The sequence below is a fragment of the Anguilla rostrata genome, chromosome 13 (genome assembly GCF_018555375.3).
Source record: "Anguilla rostrata isolate EN2019 chromosome 13, ASM1855537v3, whole genome shotgun sequence".
Classification (NCBI taxonomy): Eukaryota; Metazoa; Chordata; class Actinopteri; order Anguilliformes; family Anguillidae; genus Anguilla; species Anguilla rostrata.
This window is the reverse complement of record NC_057945.1, coordinates 29448051-29467175: the sequence shown is the minus strand read 5'-3', so window position 1 is coordinate 29467175 and position 19125 is coordinate 29448051. Positions and strand designations below refer to the sequence as shown.

At 40.6% G+C, this 19125-nt stretch overlaps 2 protein-coding genes across 5 annotated transcripts in view; both read right to left on the bottom strand.

Annotated features, from left to right (window-relative positions):
• The window catches only part of cass4 (Cas scaffold protein family member 4), a 16204-nt gene extending 9673 nt beyond the window's left edge, over positions 1-6531 (bottom strand). Inside the window, exon 1 of the mRNA XM_064306453.1 lies at positions 6357-6531. Coding sequence (XP_064162523.1) covers positions 6357-6362 — 6 coding nt within the window. The 5' untranslated portion in view covers positions 6363-6531. The remainder of the gene's footprint in view (positions 1-6356) is intronic.
• A 2742-nt stretch (positions 6532-9273) lies between these two features.
• cstf1 (cleavage stimulation factor, 3' pre-RNA, subunit 1) lies at positions 9274-14635 on the bottom strand. 4 transcript variants are annotated; one of them, XM_064305200.1, is made up of 6 exons: positions 14503-14635; positions 13726-13926; positions 12951-13228; positions 12359-12556; positions 10720-11110; positions 9274-10101 (listed from the first exon to the last, which is right to left on the bottom strand). In XM_064305200.1, exons 2-6 carry the CDS (start codon positions 13892-13894, stop codon positions 9842-9844), a joined length of 1296 nt encoding a protein of 431 aa, XP_064161270.1. In that variant the 5' UTR covers positions 13895-13926; positions 14503-14635; the 3' UTR covers positions 9274-9841. The 4 variants fall into 4 exon arrangements, with proteins under 4 accessions (XP_064161270.1, XP_064161272.1, XP_064161271.1 ...); XM_064305202.1 differs by having other exon boundaries at positions 13726-13906; positions 14503-14617; XM_064305201.1 differs by having other exon boundaries at positions 14417-14521.
• Positions 14636-19125: the final 4490 nt, after the last annotated feature.

Here is a 19125-nt window from a genome sequence, read left to right as displayed (position 1 = left end):
GATCCATTTGACCTTTTCTCCTTTGACCTATTCACAGCATGGGTGTCCTGAGACTGGTCAGCACCTCCTCCCTCATTTAGTCAGAGGCCCCATCAAGGGGAACAAGAGACCCCAAAACAGAGAAGCCCAGGAAGTGGAGAAAACACAAACTGTAGGGACAGATCATTTTATAAGACCAGCCAATCTCTAATCTCTTCCCACACATAATCAAATCATACAGAGATGCCACTAAATAAGCCAGTACAGTGCTAGTTCCCATGCCAAAAAGGAGGGGGATTCTTAGTCCAAACTACCAGTCGGATATCATATTTTCACATGGGATATGAACAGTCGCTTGCTGTAAATATTTAAACTGTGTGCAGAGGGTCAATGACAGACCAAGACACCACACATTCTTCAGAAGCTCTTCCTATGAGCACAAGAACAGGAACTGACCTGCAAACTGAAATTCTAGACTTTCCCACACCCAGAGATGCACTGTGTGTGTGTATGTGTGTGTATATACAGTCCCCTCCAAAAGTATTGGAACAGCAAGGTCAATTCTTTTGTTTTTGCTATACACTGAAGACAATTGAGTTTGAGGTCAAAAGATGTACATGGGATGACAGATCCGAATTTCAGCTGTTAAACAACTTAGAACATATCACCTTCAGACAACCCAATTTTTAGGTGAGCAAAAGTATTGGAACATGTGACTGACAGGTGTTTCTTGTTGCCCAGATGTGTCCTGTTAGATTGATTGGTTAAACAATAAATAGTTCTGAATTTCTACTCTTGGTTTTAGCCTTGGGTTTTGCCTGTGAAATCTGCATTTGTGTTATAAAAGACAAACTAACATGAAGACCAGAGGGCTGTCTTTGGGAGAAAAGCAAACTTAGAAAAGAGGGGAAATCGATCAGAGCCATTGCACAAGCATTGGGGATAGCTTGTACGACAACCTGGAATGTCCTGAAAAAGAAAGAAACCGCTGGCGTACTGAGCAACAGATATCGAACAGGTCGACCAAGGAAAACAACAGCAGTTGATGACAGAAACATTGTGAAAGCTGTGAAGAAAAACCTCAAAACATCAGTCAGTGACATCACAAACAATTTCCACAGGACAGGGGTGAAGGTATCTCAATCAACTGTTCGAAGAAGACTTAGAGAGCAGCAATATAGAGGCTATACCACAAGATTCAAACCACTCATCAGTAGTAAGAATCGGAAGATGAGATTACAATTTGCAAAGAAGTACAGAGATGAGCCACATGGACTGATGGACTGATGAGACCAAGATTAACCTCTACCAAAGTGATGGAAAGGCCAAAGTGTGGAGAAAGAAGGGATCTGCTCATGACCCAAAACATATAAGCTCATCTGTGAAGTACGGTGGAGGAAGTGTCATGGCTTGGGCTTGCATGGCTGCTTCTGGAGTGGGCTCACTAATCTTTATTGATGATGTAACTCATGATGGTAGCAGCAGGATGAATTCAGAAGTCTACAAAAACATTCTGTCTGCCAACTTATGGAGAAATGCATCCAAACTAATTGGGAGGAACTTCATCATGCAGCAAGACAATGACCCAAAACACACTGCCAACACAACAAAGGATTTCATTAGTGAGAAAAAGTGGAAGGTTTTAGACTGGCCAAGTCAATCACCATACCTTAACCCAATTGAGCATGCATTTCACCACCTGAAGAGGAGATTGAAGGGAAAAACCCCCCGAAACAAACAACAACTGAAAGAGGCTGAAGTAAAAGCCTGGAAAAGCATCACAAAAGAAGAATGCAACAGTTTGGTGATGTCAATGGGTCGCAGGTTTGATGCAGTTATTGCAAGCAAGAGATACGCTACCAAATATTAAGTGTTATTTGCTTTCATTTACTTAAATACTCTCTGTTCCAATACTTTTGCTCACCTAAAAATTGGGTGGTCTGATACCAAAGGTGCTATGTTTTAAGTAGTTTAACACATCTAGGTGTAAATACCAGCAAATAAAAGCTAAAATTCTGAACTCTTGTCTCATGTTCATCTTTTTATCTCAACCCCAAATGTATTCAGTGTATTGCAAAAACAAAGGAATTGGCCTTGCTGTTCCAATATTTTGGAGGGGACTGTATGTGTGTCTGCACATGTGTGTGTGTGTTTGCATGTGTATATATGTGTGTCCATGTGTGTGCATGTCTGTGTGTGTGTGTGTGTGTGTGCGTGAATGAGAGAGAGGTGTATACTTTGTTCCTATCATTTATGGCCTTTATTTATTCTTTTCATTATTATAAGATCTTGAATATACAAAAAGTTTCTCTAGGGAACATGACAAGTTTACAAAGTGCATCAGGTAAAGTTAGCCTGAATCAAATTCTACAAAAATAGCTTCTGGGGTTAGCAAGAAAACCACAGACACAGTTGCAGATTCAAAGGCTGGGCCTAGGTATAGAGAAGATAGATCATCTTCCCCAATAGTCTCATCTGATCCGATCCCTAAAATATAAAAAATGACCAAATTCAACTTCTTGACCCTAACATGAAAGCAGGAAGTTGAAATGCTTCTCATCCAAAAGTGTGTTTTTGAGCTGTAACAAGAATCAACACAGTACAAAAACGAAACAAAACAAAACAAAAAAAGAACGCTACTGAGAAGAACTGTGGCCTCGCAGTGTCGATGACATAGTCTCATAGCAGCTGCCACGCTATTTCCTGACTGAAACTGCACAGGAGATGTCCCACATAACCCCAAAATACATATCAAAAAGGGTCGACCATACCACCTTCACTTACTGACCCAAGCCAGCATAGCATATCTCTGCAATAAAGCGGGGAAATCCCACTGATACATTTAGGATGAAAATTTTTCATTTGGTATCATGTATCAAAAGCCAATAGCACTAACCCATAAAATCTATTTTTAACGTTACTTGTTCAATTGACCATTCAAGGTGAAACTGCTCCATATTTGAGTTTATGTTTTTTTTTTCTTTTTTAAAAACCAAATGTTTTCACTCGTAACCTGCATGTGTATTAGAAAGTAGATTAATTTATTATCAGTTCGTGTGGTGCATGTGGTGTGTGTGTATGTGTGTCTGTTAAAAATGATTGTGATTTTTTTCAGAGAAGAACCCATGATTTTTGTTTATTGGATGTGTTTGTTAGACCTGAGTGCCTTATGGCCAGGGGTTAATATTAATTTTTGGTTTGAAGGGAATTTCCTCTGTTATGACTAACATTTTAGGGGAATTTCAAAGGTTTGCTTGGGAATTTGAGTGAGGGATGTGTGGTAGCATAAGTGTTGGTATAAAAGACATGACAGACAAAATTATGCAATATGCTTTTATGAACTTTATTTTCTTTTCTCTTACTGGCATTTTACTTTATGTAGGAGGCTGACAATAAAAAATAGCCTATCCCTTTCCCTTTCTTCATGAGCTGCTTTAAAAAAATAAAAATAAAAAACCTGGGGGAGTTATCAAACCACTACTAAGAAAACGCTAATAGCACATAGCATGAAAATTTCAAAGCTGAAAATGCTGTGGGGTTACCATCAAGATCACCCAAACACATTTACAAGGACACTTTTGGGTTGAGAATGTGCTGTTTCACAAACACCAACAAAGTAATAACAAAAGCAAATTAAATATTTGGTGAATAAATGCTGTGCATACTGATGCCCTTATCTGCAGGGGTGGCTCTATGAACACAACAGTGCACTGCCTGGCTGCGATGGCCTCCTGGTGAAGCGTTGCTTATCTCCAGCTCACCCTCTGGTTTTATTTAACAGCAGACTTCCTGCCCTCCCTTGTCTTCTGCTTTTTTCTGTGGTCAACTGCTCACCGCACACCAAACAAACCCCTTCCTGCTCAGCTCTTCTCCTCTGCTCCAGGAAGAGCTGCGTCAGTTCGTGAGCTGTTTTGCTGCGATGCGTCATTTCTCAACTTGGCCACTGCCACTGACCACACCAGCTACCACAGAATTTTACAGCTTTTTAATGATACCTTTGCCATAAAGAAAAAAAATCTGTCATTGATGTAATGGAAAATATTTATTTTTTAAATTGTAATGAGCAAATGTACAATGCAAGTACAAATAATAATTAGCAAATTTACTAAAATAACTTTTTATTCTTATATATCATCTTCGGGAAAAGAAAATGCTGTTTCCTGCTTTTGCATGTCACCATGAAGGGCAGGTGGGACGCCAAAGAAAATGTTTCAGTCCAGATCAGAGAAGCAGAGAACCTCAGTCAGATATCCATCTCTATTTATTTAGCCACTTCTAGAGGGACAGATGCGGACAGTATTTATATTTTGATGCATAGAAATGCCACTGAGAACACCATTGCTATTTTTTATTTCCACTGTGAAAGACTGATTTCTGAGAAGGGGCACAGTGAAATATGAGAATTAGTTTGTAGGTAAGGGTGGACTTTCTTGAGTGGGACTTAGGTCATAGCATGCTTTCATGCAGACACAGCATCAGCAGCTTCTAGTTCCATTGCTGCTCATGACTTTCCATCAACTTTTGCTTCCTGGTGTCAAAAATAGACACATTGCTATCTCTGATGCTTCCGAGGCCTGACTGACACACGGTTCCTGGGGATGGGACAATTTTTCTCACAGAAATATACTTGCTCATCCATAGTAAGTTAATATGTAAAGACATCTGCATTTTGAAAATGCACTTGAACAGAGTCTCTGGGCTTGCCCAGTATTCTACAGTAGCCCCTCTTCTCTCAATGTTAATGGTATTAACAATGGAAAGAAAAGTAAGGCTTCAAAAGTAAAGCATTTGATGCTTTTTCCTTAGGATATCTTCAATGGGGATGCTGGATGTAAATTTGAAACCATGTTCTCAGAATATGGTAAAGATGCAATCATGCATTTGTGTATTTTTCCGATTCTCAACTCAAATGTAACCAGGCAGATGTTAGAGTTAAGGACTCAGGAACCATGGCAATCAATTTTCACTGCAGTGCAAAAGTGAACTCATCTTTGTTCCATATTCTTTCCCCAGTGTGGTATTTTCCATCTGAAAATTTACCAGACAACCATTGAGAAACACTTTACTGTAGAAGAGAAATTGTCTGCAAAAGTAGGATTATCCAGTACCGTAGCCGATATGTCTCAATGTGCAAATCAAAGAGCAATGCTTTTTTTTAAAAGTCACAGATAAATACGTATCCAATAATTAGCAATGCAAGGCTTCCGTTTCACCAGTAAACAATGACTTATGACCTCAGAGAGATTATAAATGTTCACGGAGGTCATTTTCTCCACAAGTACCAGCTGTAAGCCATGAAACTTTCTCCTGAATTCCATAGAAATTCTTGCCGTATCCACTCCAGCCTGTGACAGGCCGAGCCCAGCTGGGGCTAACGAGCCAACATGCTGGACAGGCACCTGGAGACAGACATCTGGAGACTGACAGACAGAACAGGAACTTGTTCCCGACACCAGGCCAGCCTAGAAGTGCTCCACAATCATCGCAGAAGAGAATCTTTCGCACCGAACATCTGGGTGTCAGGCTGCCCACAACTATGGTTTAGAGAAAGTGCACGCGTTTAATGTGAAGCAGGCTATGATACTGAATTGCCATGAAATCCGTAAAATCCGGATGAATCTATGACATTGCACTGGTCCTTAATGAGAGAACTTTGAGAGCAAATGTGACAGACACATAATAAATGTAGTTCAGTGGTGACTGATGAGCGCCATTAAAAATTGAAATACACACTTCTTTGCAACTTCCTTTTTTTACAGATGCACACTTCCTTGACAAATGAATGTCAGATGCCTAGTTTGAACAATAGTGCTTTCAGGCAAAGCCCATTGAATAAAAGACTGGGAAAAACTCCCTGGACGCATCTCCCAAGCAACACCATTATCTATTTCCCTGTCTCACTCTTCGACAGTCTGATTTCACAGCTTCCCAGAAGTACAGGTTAATGAGCTCCTGAAAGCCCCATTCTCAGCTCTCTCCTTCAGGAGAAACACTATCGGGTTACACAGAACTGTGTGTGCGTGTGTGTGTGTGATAGAGAGAGAGGGAGAGACAGAGAGAAAGGTAAGGAGTCTGTGTGAAATGGGCAATGTAGCTGACAGCTTCATTTTAAACTTAAGCAATTGTTCGTTTACAATCAAAAATACAATTTTAAAGTAAAATTTAAAATAATGCTCTGAACAGGCATGATTTAAAAGAAAATACAATAAAAATATCACAGCTTACAACCATTCAGGGAAGTTTTGGGAAGTACTCTGGGTCAAACAGCGTAATGTATGAAACATCAGATCAAATGGAGAATGAAACACAATTTCAGCGAACATCCACAAGCAAGGAATTTCAATGAATCTTAACATCAAAGCCAGAGTTTCACCCACCTCCATTTTTGAGAAGCAAGAACCCACAATATCCTCAAAAACGGGAACAGAGGCTCTTCAAAAGTCTGGTTCACAGTTTCCAGGAGGTCTCTACCATGACAGGGACTGAAGAACTGCAGTGTGAACTCAAGGCTTGCCGTCTCCCCCTCTCTCTCAAACACATTGTCTAACTTGTCACTGAGACTCAGACACTTTACAACTGTGGGCGGGGCTAACACGCATGCATTCATGACAGATTTGTTTCCCTGCGTCCCTGTTGGCTGGATGCAACCCCCACTCACTCCTCTCTTACTTTCTCTGTCCTTCTCTCCTGTTCTCTGCAGCAATTCACAAACCTCTTTTCACAAACATGCACGTATGTTCACACATTAAGCAGAACTAAGTAATATGATTGTACTTAAATTTTTTCCATTCTGATTGATACTCCCAGCAAATCCTGTAGCACTTTAATTTATTTGACTCCTTTTGAGTCACCAGTGAGCTTCTATTCCCCCTCAAGTATGTGACAGGTCTAACAGATTTATTTTGGTCACTTATTTAAAAAGCATGAATTCTCTAGCCCCTGGTGTTTGTTGTCAAGACAACACAAAGAGGCACTGAACTCACAGCTAGTGAGGGGGTAGAATGAAGTCTTTGAGGTGACAGGAGCCTGAACTATGTAACAGTGATGTAAATCTCTTTTATGATACAACTATATTAGTGTTCCCAAGAGATGAAGCTGAACATTTTTGTCCTTCTAGAAAAAGAAAAAAGAAAAAAATGGTGAACGGATTAATGAATACAGAAGGCTAATTAATACCTTGAAAACTAACCCAGTTTGAGGTCAGCCTAAACTCTCTCACTCAGATGTTAATGGTGTGCTTGGTACCTATTAAGCATACTTCCTTTGATTAAAGACACCTGGTTCTCGAAAGCTAAGCATTATAATTTTAGAAACAGTGGCGTGAGAAACAAATCGAGATTTCATTTCTGAGCTTCAGTTCATAACCCACCACATTATGTGAAATGTTTTTACTCTGATGATTCAGTTGGTCACGGTCACAGTGACCAACATTCTTTGATTCAAAACAAAAAACTTTCAAATCACACAACGAATATTACCAAATAATGAAATAATCTCTGTTCCTCCTTTGAGTGTAAAAAATGTCTGGGTGTTCATTCATTCAGGGACTGAAAAAACTAGAGCTCCAGAGACTTGTGCTGGTCTCCATTACAAATTTCCACATGGAACAGTGAGAAAAAAAAACTGAGTCCATTTAAAAATAATGGACATATGTAAAAGCTAAGCCAAAAAATAAAAAAATCACATATTAGCATGCAAAGTCCAACAAGGAAATCCCCCATACATGACCACATATGAAGGGACTTTCTTGTTTCAACAAATGGAGATCACAGTAACATCTGAAAAATTTTCCCTATTCACACTAACAAAAGCCTTCCGTTCCTTTAAAATACTTTAGAAACTGTAGCGTGGTTCACTCCAGCACGTCAGACCATTAAGCAGGCTGTTCTGTTCAACAAATCAGCCAGGAAATTGGCCATATAAGACTAGCAATGTCATGAAGAGATGGTGTGCCTATTACAAGCCAGCAGGAAGGGTTCACTGGGAGATATGGCAGGACTTCTGTAAGTATCCAGAAGTTTTCTTTAAGCAGTCACTAAACTGCCAACACAGTCTAACTTCAGCAGGGGAGGTTCGCTTACCTTATGCCTGACTGAAGGTGAACAAATTATCATTATGTTTCATCAGGTTTATATACCAACACAAGATTACAAAATAAATAAATGAAAAAATATTATACAGTTAATTACTGAATAATTCTCACCACAATAAAGAAAACCACCCAAACAGCTGCCGTGGATGTGTCAGTGACTGTCCACAGAAGACTTTACAAACAGAACCACTAAGGCTACGCTGCAAGATGGAAACCAGTAGTTGGTCACAAACCAGGAGCCTGCAGAGTTCTGTAAAAAGGTCTTGTGGACAGATAAGACCATGATTCACTTGTATCAAAGTGATGGCAAGAGCAAAGGGTGGAGGGCCACAAAGAAACATGGTTGTGGGGATGTTATGGTTTGGCCATGTATGACTGCTACAGGTACTGGGTCACCTGTCGTCATTAATAATATAACTGCGGATAGCAGCACCAGAATGAATTCTGAAGTGTACAGAAGCATCTTATTTCCAAGTTCAACCTTAACGCTTCCAAACACATTGGTGGAGCTTCATCCTACAGACAGTGATCCCAAACATACTGCCAAAGCAACAAAGGAGTTTCTCAAAGCCAAAAACTGAAAGATTATTGACTGACCAAGGGATTCAGATCAGGTGAATTACTTGGTCAGTCAATAATCTTTCAGTTTTTGGCTTTGAGAAACTCCTTTGGAGGCTTGTTGCCTTAAGTTTTTTTGTTCAGGCAACAAGCCTCCAAAGCAAGCAGGAGCTGAAAATGGCAGCAGTACGGACCTGACAGAGCATCACCAATGAAGGTACTCAGCACCTGGTGATGTCCATGAGTCACAGACTTCAAGCAGTCATTGCATGCAAAGGATATGCAACAAAGTACAAAACATGACTACATAACATTAATATGTCCTAAACATTATGGTGCCCTGAAGTGGGGGAATATGTATAGAAAGTGCTGTAATTTATACATGAAACCAAACTGTATAACAATGCCCTTAAATAAGAGAATATGCACTACTTGTGAATTGTATTATTACAAATCTAAAATTGTGAAGTACAGAACCAAACCAATAAAAATATCTCAAATGTTTTGGAGCTCACTAGTTAAATATATTCTGCCATTAGTACATTCTTTTTCTGTCAGTGGAGCTCAATATTAAAAAGGTAACTCACCCAGATAATCAGCAAAATTAGTGTATTCTAGAGGTAACAAAAAGACAAAAACCACCATTAGCAGAATTTTTTTTAATAAAACCATTTTATATCACGGATTACAGATGGACAAATATGTAGTTTAAAAGTTGTGCCACACCAATTCTTAAAAACTGACTACCAGAAATAATTTTCTTGAATAGACAAAAAATAAAAAATACAAAAGGCAATTTATGTTCTCGAGATCAGTTCCACTCAGGTGACATTTAAAAAAAGTCTTATCATTAAATTCAGCATTCCAATCTACTGATCTACAGTTCTGTTGCCACTTCAAGATCAACTGCCTAACACACTACCTTGACAGAAATAACAAAGCCATGACAGAATGAATCATAGCATTCAGTTGTAAAACAGCACCCCCTAGCAGTGATTCTGCCAAGTGTCATTTGACAGTGAAAGGACAGCTGTGTACCCAACTAAACACCTGAAGTAAAGCCTCTTGCAATGAAGAGCTTTAAGTGACACTTAACTAGTCAGCATCAACCTTGCCCTTTCAGAACTATGTGCAGCACACAGAGGGATAGGTGAGTAACCATGACTACAACAAAACCACTGAGGCCATATTTCGGTCTGAGGAGGGGGCATCTCAGTCTGTCGTTGTACGGCGGTACCAGAACCGCGCCCTGAAGTCGTCACTGCAGGTCATGAAGCCGGGGTTGGTGGGGGAGTGCACAATGCAGCGCACAATGTTGTTGTGACCAAGGGAGAGGAGGTTCTTCCTCTCGGCCGAGCGCGAGTCCCAGCAGCAGAGGCTGATGGTCCGCTCGTCGGGCAGCAGCACGTAGTCCTCAGTGTGGTTAAACACAGCCTGGGTGCGGTGCATCTGACGCCCACTCAGCCCGGCACCTGCCAAGAAAAGAGATATCTGCTTACTGTGCTAGCACAGACACAACAGGTCAAAACTGCACAGGCACAGACCCAACAGGACCAAACTATGCCAGCACAGACCCAACAGGTCCAAACTGTGCCAGCACAGACACAAGAGGTCCAAATTGTGCCAGTACAGCCCCAAAAGGACCAAATTGTGCCAGCACAAACCCAACAGTACCAAACTGCGCCAGCACAGACCCAACAGGACCAAACAGCGCCAGCACAGATCCAACAGTACCAAACTGTGCCAGGAGATGCCCCTTGGTAAAAGGCACAATTACATTTCAAGAACACCATGCAAGCAAGGCTGCAATGCTCTGCTGCAAACAACATCCTATTTCAGGGTTCCCTGGGTTTTGTATGGTTGCAAAACACTAAGTTGTGCATTTTAACATTACTAGCATGCACAGTACTACAAATTCAGTGTAAAACTGAAACTGCAAATTCAATGTGGAGAGTATATCTACTGGTAAACCTAAAACAATTTGCTGTATGCTTAAAAAAAAACCAGCTGGTAGGTGCAAAGCACAGTTAAAATACCACATGAGCTGAAATGTATATCACTACACTCCTGGCGTGAAGGGAGAAGCTCACCTGTGTACTTAACCAGTGTCCTGCCCGTGGAGATTTCCCACAGCTTAGCCACCGAGTCCTTGCCACTTGACAGGATGTATTTGGAGTTCTTGGAGAAGACGGCCGAGCAGACCTCGGCCCCGTCGTGCGCCTTGTCGAAGGTTGCCACGCACCGGTTGGACACGCCGTCCCACAGCTTGATGCTGCCGTCCTTGCTGCAGGTGACGTAGCTGTTGGCGCTGGGGTTGTAGCAGACGCCGGAGATGGTGTCCGTGTGCTGGTCCCGGGGGTTGGAGGACACGTAGCACTGGAAGGTGTTCACGTCGTACAGACGCAGGGTTGGATGCTGCGTTCCCACCAACAGGAAGTCGCCTGATGGGTGGAAAGAGATGGACCGCAGCATTTCTGCTTCCTTGTGGAGGACAAGAAAAAAAATTGAATGAAGAGCTGGGAAAAGTAGTTTTGACATAAGCCGCGTTTCCACCCAAAGTACCCGGAACTTTTAGTCCCAGGAACTACTTTTCAAGGAACTAAAAGGTTCCTTCAGCCCACTGTTGTCTGCGTTTCCACCGCGGTCTAAGGTCCCACTACGATTAGGCAAATTAGTCCACTGACGTATGAAAAAGCGACGTCGCCGACGGTCCATCTGTCGATTTCTGATTTCTTCTCCATACTCCATACTGCCACCGAAGTACGTTATTTTCCAATAACGGGACAGCCCAGAGGGGTTTATTCCACTTGTACACTGGTTACTTTAGTATTTATTGACTTTTATCGACTTAATCACCTGGAATTGAAATATTCTTCCATGGCCATTTGGGCACATTATTTTACCGTTGTCAAGCAAAACTCTCATTGGTAGTTCGACTTGGACCGTTGTTATGCAACAAACAGGATAGAACAGGCCAATAGTCAGATTATAACTGTTTTATATATCCTCTCAAACACATTCATTATGTTTTTATGCAAACTCACTTTCATGTCTTGACATCCGAGGCGACAGAATGCATTCACATTCCACAAATAACTGGCAACAACAGCAGAAAACATGCACACGTTGTAAACAATTTGCTGTTGAATTGATTACTTTCTCATCGTCAATTCCATATAGGCTAATCGCAAAATGACAAGAATAGAACGAAAACTTGGACTTGCGTGAAAATTTTAATTAACAGTGGCACGGCCACCGTTTGCTTTCCTTCAAAGTTACTGCTAGAACAGAAGAGCACACATGTTATAATTCCAAGATGTTGGCAAGCTATAACCAAAAGTAGGCTACTGCGCCGCATAACATGCAAGTTTGATTTCAAGTTATTATGAAAATAAATCGGTTTGCGGCTGCAGATCTTTTAAAATGGCGGTTGAAATAAAACACTGCGAGTCGTCGACCAATCAGAAATTTTCAGCGCTTGCGCCCCACCCCAAAAGTTCCGGTACTTTTGGAAAGTACTACCCCCCGAGCAGGGACTTTTTTGGGGGTAAAATAAAGTCCCCGAAACTTAATTTAGACCCTAGTTCCTGCGGTCGAAACGCACTGAGTTCCTCAAAAGGTTCCTAGTTCCGGGGTACAGTTCCTGCAGTGGAAACGCGGCTATTATGAGAAAAGCATCTATTGGCATTTCACAGGTAATACCACAGAAAAATGTGGCATGCAACCAACCTGTATGTGCTTAAAGGCTCTCTTTGCAGAGGGCTTGGAGTAGTCAAACAGTTTGAGGGTGTAGTCACGTGACCCAGAGGCCAAGATCTGTTCTGTGGGGTGGAAGGCCAGACAGGTGACCTCATCGACGTGATCATACAGAGTGCGGATCACAGGGTGGTTCTCCATGTTCTGTTGGGCTGTCTCGTTCATCATCACCTGAGAGACAAATGCAGACTCAAAGACGCTGCTAATTTTTACAGAGCAACACTGACTAATCCATTTATAAAAAATAAAGTCTAAACCTGTACAGCTTACAATGCAAGCTCTTGCAGCTCAAAGTGGCAACTGTATGAAATGCAAGCCATGGCATAAAACAGACATACTAGAGTTAATGCGTGGGCCTTGTGTGTACTGACCAGCAGCACTCCCAGTTCCTGAAACAACAATGCTCCACTATTGTTTAATGGCAGGGGAAACACTGCTGCTCTGCCATTTTTACACCAAAAAAAGGACCGAAAGCAGAAGAGATTCTCTACTTTCATCTTTCAGGTGTACAAATTTTAATCGGCTCAATCGATGTTCTCTCTTATCCTTTAGGGCAGGGCCGCACCTCGATGGGCATGGCGCTCTTAGCCAGCATGCGCTCCGTGTCCAGGATCTTAATGGACGCGTCCGCTGAGCCGGTGGCGATGAGCTGCCCGTCTCTGCTGTAGGTGGCCACGCGGCACGGGCCCTTGTGCGAGGTCACGTAGCACGTCTCGTACTCCGACGCCTCGGGGGACATGGTCTGCACGTCCGCGTCAAACTCCAGGTCGATCCCGGTGCCAGGCGCCACCGTGTCAGAGCGGCCAATGGCGTACTGCACAGCGCTGTCATCATTCTCCATCCCTGAGAACCCAACATGGAAGCCCTTCATCATACTGAGGTAGCAACACCCCAGACAACCCCAGGCCTTTATTTACAAACACAATGGAGAAGTTCACCGTGGGATTACTGGATTTCTGGGTGTGCAGTCTTTTTTTGTTTTGTTTTTTTTAAAGAAGCATCGCCTGTTCTGTATTCAGGGTCAAAGTCTTAATGGTAGCCTATTAGTTTGTTTGAAGGTATTCAGTTGAATGTGAATATTGTACATTAACACAAATGAGTACAACAAAGACCCAGGATTCTTAGGGAGACTTTCAGCCAAGGATTCAACAATTCCACAGTACAGTGCACTGTGCAAGGCCTCAGCCTTTTTCAAATGCAAATGTAAAAGTAAAGTAAGCACTCTAGTACCAGGCAGGGAAGATATTCTTCATTTGGAAGCATCAGCATTTTGAGTTAGCCTAATATTTTTCATACATCAGATAAACTATCCAGTATCTACTGTCCTACCCAAACCTTACCCATCTTGGCAAGCTGCATAAGTTGCTCAGAGGGCGACACCACGCTTTGCGGCTTCACCTCGCTGATCAAACAGTTGGCGATGTTGGTGTATCCATCATACAAAAGTTGACTTATTATCAACTTGTACAGGTGCTGTCGGTCTCTTAGGGTGGGCTTGGGACGATACATCTTTGCTTCTCACTTCCAAAAAGAAAACGAAACTGGAACATATAAATACTAATCGGGTTACATACATAGATCTAACGTTAAATGCCAAAACTATTATAGGATATAGTAAACTATTAAAACATTAAATTTGCAATGAACAATTAACCAAGAAAGTAGCCTAAATGATCTCATCAAATCTAGCTAGTCATCCAGCAAGCAGACTACATGCAAAGGCAGTGTTTAATATCAGGAGGGCTGATAGTCCACGTAACTAACGTTACATTTCAGTATTTACCTAACGTTAGCTATGCAGTGTTACAGCAGTCAAATAACTAACAAGTCGAAGTCTGTCTGAAACTTGAAGTGAGCAAATCTTACAAGTTTAGCGTTAGAAAGCTAAGATTAGCTGCAATTATGAAGAAACGGCGTGCTAAGTGTAAACCAACTCGATACCCGCCTCACGTAAATTATCCTATTTAGGCGATCAATAGCTAATAATCTGCCACATAATATAAGCACAATAATGTTCAGGGTACAATATACCGTTAAAATGTATTTTGGTCATGCACAATCCTAGTATGCAAACTAGCAAGCTAACTACAACATGAAAACTGAACACACAAACTCACCTTACTACCAGCCAAGCAGACCGCTGGTTCCACGCGCTGACGTATTCTTTACTTGCGTCTATACGTCAGAGACACCTCATACGTTCAAGGCGTAAAGTCACTGCGCATGTCTGTGATAAACGATTTCTTTCTAGAAATGCAAGAGATTTTTATGTCTGCATAAATATTTTACGCTAAAATTTATGTTGCATATGAATATCTGTTTTATTTCTGTACATTAGCGTTCCCTTAACCGTAAACACTTCTCTGTGCCATTTGAAGTCAGGTGATTTTGCAATTGTAGAAAAGGGGGCATACACAAGAGGGAGCTAAAGTATCGATGGTCTGACAGGCTGTCATTATAACATTAGTAAAAAAAAAAAAAAGATAGGACGAAGACAAGATAGTACACATTTCAATAGTACACATTTCCGTATTCTTATTTGTCGATGGTCAGATTGTGCGTTGAAAAATATGAATGTGAGTAAATCTGTACAAACTAAATAGACAGACACTTATTTCATAAACAATGGTTGCTGCTTACGTTACCTTGCAACCATGCACATCTTGGCAAGGCAATACTTCTCTTACAGAAAAAATTTCCATATGCATTGCCATTGTTCATAGAGAGAAAAGCCAGAATGTGTACTGTGTTTCATTGTTCATTAAGTGATCGAACAAACTGTAGGCTATGACTATTTGTGAACTTCCTGTTGCTACAGGATGTGACAGGATTCTTCTGTAGGCAGGATCAAACCTTAAAAGGGCTGCTGCAGTCAATAAAATTTCAGTGGAACATTTTCAATGTTTAAGTGACTCATATATTCATAGCACATAACATCTATAAATCTGTAAATTCACTGTCTGGTGTTGCAAGCAGCAATACTTTACAGGAGATGGCAAGTTAGTGCCAGTATTTTGAGCTATAGACCCATATCTCACACAGAGTAAACAAGTAGTCTACGGTAATGGAACACATTTCCTAGATTACAATCTTAATTGTATTTTTCAGCTTTCCATCTCAAGAATGATAACGTTATGTGATGACTACCGTGCTGGCAATGCTGTCTCGTGCTGAATGCATGCACAGTGTATCTCTGCTGGGGTAGTGGGGATAATGTAATGAAATGTAAGTCTAGGCAGCTTGGTTGAACAATTTTTGGGCTTTCTGAAAAGTCACACAAAATAAAAATGTATCCTACCTACGGAAAAATAGCCAACAATTCTCTCCTTAAAAAAGGAACTGTTTTTCTGTACACCTGAGAGTATTTGGGTTGTCAAAACAGAGGAAGTTGAATGATGTTAATGAGGGAAAAACTAGTTTATCTAAAGGAGCTCATTAACTATTACTGCCTTATAGAAGGCAACAGCATAGCATACTGGTTAGGGATGTGGTCTTACAACTCCAAGGCTGGAGGTTCAACTACCAGTTGGAACCCTGTTATTGTACTTCTGAGCCAGGTACTTAACCTGAATTTATTCAGTAAATATCTATATTTAGAACAATGCAAGCTATGTTTGGTGCTCTGGATACTAGTGTCTGCTAAATATAAATTTAACCTAAAGCTGTAATGCTAAATAACCTCTAGATATAGAATTGTGCTAAATAAATAAATAAATTTGATTGATAAGTGCAGGAATAATATGACACTGTTGTGTTTCTGGGTAAGCCCATTGAATTTTTGTGCATTGTTAAAATGTAAACATTGAAAGCATGTGGGTTCATTTGAAGGGGACATGGTGTAAAATGAGGAAACTACTATCAACGACGATATAAAAACGATTGTTGTTATTTGTGCTGCTGCTATGACAACCTCCACTCTTCTGTGAAGGCTTTATACTAGATGTTGGCGCATTGCTGCAGTGTTTTGCTTACATTCATCCAGAAGAACATTAATGAGGACAGGAGCTGATTGGGCCTGGCTCGCAGTTGGATTTCCAACTGATCCAAAAGATGTTGGATGGGGATGAGGTCAGGGCTCAGTGCAGGCCAGTCAAGTTCTTGCACACAGTTCTTGACAAAACAATTTCTATATGGACCTCGCTGTGTGCCTGGGGGCACTGCCATGCTGATACAGGAATTGCACAGCACAGAATTGTCTAGAATGTGATTGCAGGCAGCAGCATTAAGATTTTCCTTCACTGGAACTAAGGGGCCTAGCCAAGACCATGAAACAGCCCCAGATACGCTTGGTCATATAATGTAGTCAGTATCAAATATGGGAGAGAAAGACAGATGATGTGCATGGTGATACCCAGAATTTGTGGCTGAATGCAAGGAAGTTGAAGACAGTGGAAGAAACCAGAAAGAGAATCTAACTCATAGCAGAGTAGCTGGACACAATTTGGTACACCTAATTCCACTTTGACAAAAACCCAGATAACCCTCCCTGCCACATTCTTCAGTGAAATGTCTGTAAGCCATACAGTTAATTTCCTTAAGTTCTTTTCACGCCAGCTTGATTGACTAGGTTTGATGATTCATACAAGCTGCTACCGAAGGCTAAATGCACAATGTGGTGTGTGGGTGTGGCTGGAACTGAAGGAGGGCACACTGGAGAGAGTGCATTGTGAAGCCATATACACCAGGAGCTGAACAAGTACTACTGTGTGCTATGGGCATAAAGCTAGAAGCGGCTATTCCAGCCTCAAGGTGTAATCATATTGATACCAATTTGTCACAAGTGTAAAAACATACATGTATATCTGTTACTGAACATCACATGCTCAATTCTGGCATGAGCCTGGAGGCACTCATGAACATTGTTCTCTTCAACATCCTGTAATAAATTAATTGATTTCACTACCCCTTTGACCCATATATATTTATACCGAATATTGCTTTATGCGGTATAAAATGACTATAATTTGCTTTTAAGTAGACTAGACTAAATGTATACCACTTTACAAATGTAAAATTGTGGTGCCAAAAATAGTGCAATTTTGTACGTTTCATGTGATAATATATTTAACTGCAGCTTCCTGTAGGGAAATGAAAACCACTTAAAATGTAGTGCAGGGGTATCCAATCGCATCTGAAAAGGGCCAATGTGGGTGCTAGTAGTGCTGAGCCAAAGAAAAAACCTGATGTTGAGAAATACTTTTCTTATAGACTGAAAATCTTTTAGTACTTCTGAATCAACAAAACTGAATTATTATATGTTAGCATTTATTATACTGGGCTCACAGTACAACTATGGCTGGTATACATGGAATGACATATGTTCAAAGGCATGTGACTAAGATTACATTTTTTGTCCAAATACATTGCTATGCACTAAAAACTATTTAGATATTAGCATGTATTGATCAAACATAAAACACATGGCCATCCTGATGTTCTTAGGCATCTATCTGAAAAACAAACAAACATACAAATGGAGTATACTCTGTCATCCTTTCAATAGTGTCATGCTGTGAATCTGTCTCTTTTTCCTCTTTTAGGATCATTTTTGATTCTTGGCAAGTTTGTTAGTCTATGATATAACAGTAAAACATTTCAGGAAAGGAAAAAAGGTTTTCCCCCCACAGAAACAATGGCTGTTTGCACTTGCTCAATATTCAACCAGCGTGACAACACCACCCACATGCTCAAACGCTCTGATCTTTCTCACTTCCTGCACGTGGTCCCCCACGCAAGCCCAAGCGCCACGGCAGCAGTAGCATGCACCACATATAACATTTGCATATTGCAAATGGTTGCCTATTCAAATTATTTTCTTCCCCCATTTATTCTCTGGAAAAATTCACATGCCATTGTAAACATCATCTGAACCTTTCAAAACCTCATTAGGACATTCCATGTGAAGAAAGAGGTGTCTGTTGTTGCTATGCCAACACAAACCTTGGTTTCTCCAGAGGAATAGCCTCCAGTTGCCTTGGAGACTAAGGGTCTGAAGATTGTGCCAGTGAAAATGATATGATAACCAACTGTTTTCTGGTTCTGTTGAGTAATGTTGGATGTTGTTTTGTAGGGGGTGGAATAATTTGCACAGGTGCAGCGCATTCATTCTGTGAACACTTCTATTTGGTTGCTGGCTTTCCTCTGAATTTACCACAATTAATCATGTTATTTTCAAGTCATAAATGATTTTTTTTAAAACCTGAAATCTATATGCAATATCAGTTATGATACAGTAGATAGAATACAATACCAATGTTTTTACATCTTTCTGTATCTTGTACTGTACCTCCCAGAATAGTGCTATATGTGTAAAATACAGATATGCTTTACTAAGTCATTGCACTACATACAGTATCTGTTATACTGGAAAGAGTTCAAACATATTAATTCAAATGATAAAGCCAAAGATTGGAATAACATAATCCAATCTGTGTCATAATAATTTCACTAATGTTCCAGCCATGCATCTACATGAAAATAATATTTGAACTGGAAAAAGAAATAAACTGCCTTTTAATAATATAATATAACATAACATAGTGTAAGACGAGAACAGGCCATTCAACCCAACACTGCTCGTAATAATATTAAGACTGATGTTACTATAAGTAGAAAACATATTTTTTATGCATATCATATTGCATGTGAATTAAAAGATGTTGAACGACATTTGTTTTATCCAAAGAGGCTGATGCCTTTTCTCATCCTACAATTTCTCATTTTGTTTTATCGCCAGAAAT